Consider the following 7,500-nt stretch of genomic DNA (forward strand, 5'->3'; position numbering starts at 1 on the left):
TGCCATAGTTTTAAGCCTGGTTTTCACTAGTGACACAAGCATAAGCGCAAGAGATTCGTGTCAAAATTAAGTGAAAAGCCGCAGAGACAAAGATTTACTAATTCCATGTTGTTTCTTTCAACTCGGCGCTGCGAGTGGAATCAGGAGCATTTTTCATTGGATGAAAATCACAGCTTGCGTTGTGCTTGCGTCAGGCCCGTTTTCACTGTGAAATAAAAACCGATAGTGTGCTTGCGTTTATGCTTGCGTCGCTACTGAAAACCAGGCTATTATAGTGTGCAGATGTTGTGTTTCTCATTTTTGTAATACTTATAAACTGTTTTCGGGTGATTGTAAATAGAGCGCCCCACATAAATATATTAACTATTTTGTGTTGTACTTCGGGTTTGGAGGCGGTCTCTATACACTTAATGTATGGTCCCGAGGGAAACAGTTAGTTTTGTTTTCCCGAGAGTCCTGATGTTTCCCGAGACGAAGTCGAGGGAAACATCAGGAGTCGAGGGAAACCAAAACTAACTAGTTTCCCGAGGGACCAGACATTAAGTGCTTTGTTGTATATTTAGACTTTTCCGTCAACAATCGCAGCAAAACATCCGGAGCGGGCAACAACTGTGGAATTGCATCCCGATCGGGATACATTAATAATTTGAATTTGATCAGGGGCGCGTGACCAAGAACCAACCAATCACAGTGCTCGTTTTGTTGAGCGAAAGTCTAGGTATATAACAATTAAAGATAACTCCGTTAAAAATTGCTTCAGTTTCTGTAAAGTGCATGCATTTCTAAATACCGTATTGACTAAGGGAGTAATAAATATAGAGAGGGGGCTTAAGCAACGACAACGGCGACGGCAAAGAGAACGTCATCTCAAAATATAAATTTGCGTTATTTTAATCGCTTCGTGACTATTTCAACTTTTTGATATGACAAGAGTGTGGTAGTTCCTTAAAAATGACACTCGTCGGAACGGCACTTAAATTGAGGGGAGAAAATGAAAACTTATCCTCGAGTTCTGACGTTCTTCATAAAAACACAAATTTGGCTATTTCACGCTGTTGTTTTGCTGACGACGGCAAAGAAATGGACAAAATGAAAAACGCATGTGCAGGGCGTGAAAAGCTATTGTTTTTTTCCACTAAATATGCAAATTTGTGACGTTCTCGTTGCTGTCGCCGTTGTCGTCGCTTAAGCTCCCCAATATGAATTACCGAAGTATGGATCGTTTTCAATCACGTGATGAGACGGCCATGTTGATGCGCATAATAGAGTCAAATTCCCAAACGACTCTTTCCTCTGTTGTTAGCTGCTGTGACGTCAAGTGAAAACCATCTGTATATTCGCAATGTTTTCATAGCTTTTCATCTTGCTCGTGTTGAACAATTCGGGTGAATTATTCTGTAACTGGATGGGTACGAACGGTTTAAAGTAGAGATAGACAATGAGACAAGTTCAGAAAAGCTCAAACTTATATTTTGAAGGGATGTTTTCCTCGCCGTAGCCGTCGTGGTTTCTTAAACACCCTAAAAACGTAAAGTGACCAATTTTTGGGTTTTGACGACAACGTGGACAAACAAGAATGACTCTTTCCTTCTCTCTCTTTTCTGTCAAATCCGTACGTGCGAATCTGGTTATAGCATACGTCGCCTATATTTTACAACATAAACAAGATGGAAACATCGTGAAACACTTAGAATAGCTTAAACTAATAGTTTGACGTGACGTTTCTGTCCCCGTAACCGTCGTGGTTTCTTAAACGCCTTTTTAACTCCCTCATAATCCCGTGGATTCATTTTATCGCAAAGATAAAATTAGAGATCTTCCTCGTGATTTTTTCGTTTTCAACGCTTAAGGATTTTTTTTCTTTCAATCTTTTCCTTAAGATTAGAAGCAGGAAGAGCCTACTACGTTGAGGTTCTTCAGAAACAAAAGAAGAATGAAGAACACGTGGAAGTAGCGGTAATTTTGTCATTCTGTTAACGTAATTGATGCACGCATTGCAGGCTAACAATAGAAATGCAAAATATCGCTTGCTTTATCGTTTGATCGAGCACAGTTTAGGGGAGGGAGACTTGAAATTGTGACGCCTTTGTCTTTGGCTATCTCCGCTTTTACAAGGTGGACAGAGGGTTCTCGCGGGAACAAGTTGACAACTCGAACTGAAGGCCCGCAATGTGTGCACATTTGATAAAAGGGTCACCTCGCAGCTCTTACAAGGTCTCACCTGATTGGAGACCACCCTTGAGGTTTAACAAAAGAACAAATAACAGAAACAATGGACCCTAGGCCTAAAACAAAAGGGCCATTGTTTCTGTTACCCTAGGCCTAAAACAAAAGGGCCATTGTTTCTGTTATTTGTTCTTTTGTTAAACCTCAAGGGTGGTCTCCAATCAGGTGAGACCTTGTAGGAGCTGCGAGGCTACCGCGATAAAACTGCGTTGTTGCGTTCATGGTCAATCGGATGCTACTCACCAATAACCTCATAGGCATTTTACTTCACGGTTATTATGTTTTTTTCCTGGCAGTGGCAACTACCCGGGAAGGATAACTTAGCAATTATCCAGTCTCAACATCTTTCTCAATATATTGGTGAGTAACAATATATATTCGCTTCAAATGTCAGCGCTATTAACCTGATGAAAACGGCATTACAGTTTAGTACGTATATGTGGTGTCGTTGTTATAATTTTAAATTAAGCACAGTTCTTTATCGAGGTTGTAGCTCCCATCTAAGTTGAAAGTATCTTGAGATTTTCATATAAAAAACGAATTTAGTTGGCCCTCCAGGGCCAACTAAATATATTGGTGAGTAACAATATATATTCGCTTCAAATGTCAGCGCTATTAACCTGATGAAAACGGCATTACACTTTTGTACGTATATGTGGTGTCGTTTTTATTTTTTTAAATTAAGCACAGTTCTTTATCGAGGTTGTAGCTCCCATCTAAGTTGAAAGTATCTTGAGATTTTCATATAAAAGACGAATTTAGTTGGCCCTCCAGGGCCATTTTTTCATAAATTTACTGTTTTGCGCTAACGTTTTCCTTTTACTGACAGATTATTCAGCTGAAGAGGAAGAGATAAGAAATCGAACGATTTGCATCTGCAAGAACCACCCAACTTTGTCATTTGCATTTAACAAGGTGATTAGTCCATTCCTTAACGTTTTGAGATATGATGGACCATCAGGACCATTCTGCGGTGGTGTGGATAAAAAGACTGACCAAGAAACACAAGCGTTAAGGATCTCGCTGTTCCTCTATTTACCGTGTATTATTATTTCATCTGGAACCTTTCGAAGGGGCTGAAGCAAAATGGTGGAAGTCCTGCCATTACCAATACTCGGTTCTTTTATTTATCTTGACATTTGATTCGGGTTGATGGAAAGTATCCAAATTTTTCTCAAATTGGACGGTTTGTTCAAAGCTGAAGTAAACGTTCAAGCAAAAACTATCCAATTTATTTTAAATTTAGACAGTTGGCAAAATTTAATAAAAAATAGATCTCATAAAAATTATTTAACTTGGGCCAAGAATAAAACGCAAACAGCGGTTACAAACATTCTCTTGAACTGCATAACTTCTACTGATAAACTTAACGTTTCGTATGTTACAACATACATCATCAGAAGTGATTATTATTCAGTTACAGATAAATTTAAATTCAAAAATACAACTGTATGGACTGGGAACTAACGAGATTGATTGACATAAAACGACAAAAAATATGCTCTATTAATAGAGATAATGTTATGCAGTTCAAGCAAATGTTTGTAACCGCTGTTTGCGTTTTATTCTTATAAAAATAGATCTGTTGACAATATTGGATTTGAGAGCGGTTTTCAATTGAGTGTCGAAAGTAATTAGCGAATTGCTTTGGGTTTGCATTACTTCACTCAGTGATTGGTTCAAAGTTTTCGCGCCACTTTCTCAACCAATCAGAAGTGAAAACAAAACCAATCGTGGCCCGCACGTGCACATTTTCCCGCGCTTTGTGTCGGCTACGTGTATTTACTTCGAGTTTTGATTGGATTACTGGATTGTCTCCGTCCTGTTTGATTGGTCAAAGTAATTACTTTGGTTTTGGTTTTGGTTTTACGACACTCATTTGAAAACCGCTCTAATGCAGCTACATATAATTAGAGGTTCTAACGACAAGGTGCGAATGCGACAAAGAATCTTTCATTCTCTGTTTTTACTCTGAAACCCGACACTCGTACCAATTTATTTTTAGGATTCTTCTCCCACATTGCAGGAAGCGAACGAGAAGGAATAATCGCGAAAGACATACGATAGTTTAAAGTTTTACTTTGAGGTGACGTTTTCGTCAGCGTCGCCGTAACGGTTGTAGATCTTAAGCCCTCGTAATTAAGGAAAAATGTCCTCCGTCTCAGCCAATCAGCATTCAGTAATTTTGCCCCGTATGTGATAGTACCTGTAAGCAATTGCTAGCGCGCGATATCGAAGTCTCATAAGAAATTTATATAACTTTCAAAACTCCTTAGAGTGTATCAGCCTGAGTTTTCGACATATTTTTGTATGCTGGAATGCGAACAATTAAACACTTCCCCTGTCTATCCTGCGAATAAGTTCTCTAATACTTCCTTAGACCGGGAGTATTGAGAATGGCGAAAGAGCTTTCAAGCCGCGGAAAGATTAGAACGGAAAGAAAAAGCTCTCGTTCCTCACGGCGTTAGTCGCCGCTTGCGTCGTTACGCACTGAAATATTTCATTTTTCACCGTATTATTTTTTTCCGTTTTAGTTTATGACCCAAGAAAAGTACGACATCAGAGATGACTTTCATACACGAGGTAGGATACTTTCTGATTTTTTCCTTTCGGCTCCTTTTTAATTAATCGATAAACGAGAGATGTTCTTTTGAGAAGGTGGCACCCGGGCATTTCTTGTTTTTCATTGGTGATGGGATATTTTTTTCTTACAATGCAACACTTTAGTAAAACATTTTCAATTACTTGAATGGCACTAAGGTGAAAATAATTCAAGTTTTTAATACTTTCTTTGGTTCATTGTTTGTTTTTTCCAACAGTTGAAACTCTGCCCCACTCTGCAGTATCAGACGCTCTGCCATCATGTCCTTACAGTCCTTCATACTTGGTATCAAGAAAACTCGCCGAAAATGAAGCTATCGTAAAGGGTTATGTAAGTTTATCACCCAAGATAGTTCAGTTTGACCTTGCTACAACTTCAGTCATAAATAGTTGTAACATTTCGCTAGAACAGCATACGTAAAGCGCGTCTGTGTGACAACATTTGTGACCGAGACTGTAACTATTAAAAAGGCATATATAAGTGTATCGCCCAAGATAGTTCAGTTTGGCCCTATTAAAACCTCTGGCTATCGTCTTATCGAACTCACTTTCACACATGATTCTAACGTTTACGTTACTTAAACTCCTCTTGGTTGGCGTATCCAAACTAAGGAAATAATATCTGAAGAAATTCTAAGTTTATGTGAACTTTATAAAGGCCAATAAAGAACGATGGGTTCATGTAAGCTAATTTATAAAAGGAATGTTTATTGATTAAATGATTGATTGATTAATTGATTGATTACTATTGATTGATAGATTCATTCATTCATTCATTCCCCCCCAACCAAGGTATTCCTTCATTTTTCAGATAAAGGTACTTCGCGTTTTTCCTGATGACAAATCAGATGTGAATATGTCCCATGTCATCAACGATCACATCAGCTGGGGCAACAAAAAGATTCCCAAGAAAGTAAGAGTAATTGTCAGAGTCATGCTCTTTCCCATATTAAGATTGACCTCTTTGACCTTTAGCTTGTACGTTTTGTTTTCCCATTTCAGACCACGTGATGTTCCCAAGGGAATTTTCCCTTTGTTTTTTCATACGTTATGCATACATATGCACGTTCATAAGACGACATTTGAAAGAAACTTTTCCGTAGAGTAACATCACGTGGTCTGAAATAGGAAAATAAAACGTGCAAGCTTAAGAAGTCAATTGAGTTTCAAAAGCAATTTCGGGCGACCTTTTCAACCAATCACAGGCAAAAACGAAACAGGCTACTTTGACGTGTTCGCGCCTTTTCCCGCGCTTAGCACCGGCTGTCTTTTCTCACGTTATGATTGGCTCTTTTAGTTGTCTTCACCTGCTGTGATTAGCCCATTGAAACCTGCTCTTTTCAATGTTAGCTTGTATGATATCGGCTGCACCTTCATTTTGATTTGTAAATCATTCTTGTTAAGAACAAGAATTAGGTGAGTGAGAATAATGACATCTTTACGAGGATGTACTTTGAAAACCAGTTCTCTTTTGCATGGTTTGGAAAGCGCTGCGATGTTTAGTTGAGGGGAAGAATTTCGCACGATATTTTTACATGGTTACGGAAGGCTCTATTCATTAGGACAGTAGAGTGTATTTATATCACGTCTCAGCAGCCATGTTTGATTATCAAAACAAACCAAAAGGCGGCCATCTTGGTGCCCCGAGCTAATCTTCCGGGCATTGAACTTTTTTTTGGTAGAATAGTGTGTTTTGCTTTATTTTAAAAACGTGGCAGCAGATGTCGTGAGAGATTTGCCACTATTTGTCTTTTGTCTTTTTCTCCGTGTGTACCTCCGATCCTCTACGCTTAAAATCATTGGTGTAGAGATGGCCCGTGTTTGCTCATTGATGTAGAATATAACAAAGTACAAAGTCTCCTTTAATTTAACAAGTAACTGTTGCTTCCCTTTGCTATTTTCAGGAATCTTTGCAAATTGTATCCAGCTACATGAAAGCACTTAACGAACGAAAAGGGTAAAACATTCAATCCTGTTAATTTTTGTCCTTATATCAGTTTCTTTAACAAAAATCAATGTTGACTCTATTACATCTTCTCGACCAACGACAGCTTGAGATTGCTTGGCCATGCCACAAAACAAACAGCGTTTAAAAAGCTCACAATTACAAGTGAAGTCGTTTCTTTTATCAGTTTACACCCTCCATATTTGCGCATTTACCAAAAGAAAATAAAGAGGAAAGAGAGGGCGTCACCAATGCATGCCCTTTTCCATGGTTAATATGCCTCAACAACATTTTTAGATCGACTCCCACGCTGTACAGAACCCAAGGGGATTAGGCAACAGCCAATCATAGGGCGGGAATGTTTTCTCTGAGCGTGGCCATATCATTAGCTGTTGCCTAATCTCCTTGGGATCTGTAAAGAGTGGGAGTCGATCTAAAAATAACTTGAGACACATTACCTACGGAAAAGGGCATGTATGAGGGATGCCCTCACTTCCCCCTTTATTTTCTTATGCATTTACCCGATACATAGCATGAGGAGTAAATAGGCCAATACGCCAATGGATGCTTTTCTTGCTTTATGATGTTATTCATCATTATAAACTAACCAAATTTATCGTTTTGTTCTCTCTAGGAAAATGTACGCGTTGAAGAATATTGTTAACGTCGAAGACAAAGTCGATCCCAAGAAAGGAATACGATATTTGGTGGAACTGGTAAGTTGATAA

The 7,500-nt window shown here is 38.7% G+C and overlaps 1 protein-coding gene across 1 annotated transcript in view; it reads left to right on the top strand.

Moving 5' to 3' along the window:
• The window catches only part of LOC138012917 (N-acetyl-beta-glucosaminyl-glycoprotein 4-beta-N-acetylgalactosaminyltransferase 1-like), a 34,686-nt gene that overhangs the window by 14,590 nt on the left and 12,596 nt on the right, over positions 1–7,500 (top strand). The window contains exons 7-14 of the mRNA XM_068859853.1: positions 1,881–1,956; positions 2,523–2,586; positions 3,056–3,141; positions 4,761–4,809; positions 5,046–5,158; positions 5,639–5,740; positions 6,732–6,784; positions 7,407–7,488. Coding sequence (XP_068715954.1) covers positions 1,881–1,956; positions 2,523–2,586; positions 3,056–3,141; positions 4,761–4,809; positions 5,046–5,158; positions 5,639–5,740; positions 6,732–6,784; positions 7,407–7,488 — 625 coding nt within the window. The remainder of the gene's footprint in view (positions 1–1,880; positions 1,957–2,522; positions 2,587–3,055; positions 3,142–4,760; positions 4,810–5,045; positions 5,159–5,638; positions 5,741–6,731; positions 6,785–7,406; positions 7,489–7,500) is intronic.

This window comes from Montipora foliosa, chromosome 8 (genome assembly GCF_036669935.1).
Source record: "Montipora foliosa isolate CH-2021 chromosome 8, ASM3666993v2, whole genome shotgun sequence".
Taxonomy (NCBI): Eukaryota; Metazoa; Cnidaria; class Anthozoa; order Scleractinia; family Acroporidae; genus Montipora; species Montipora foliosa.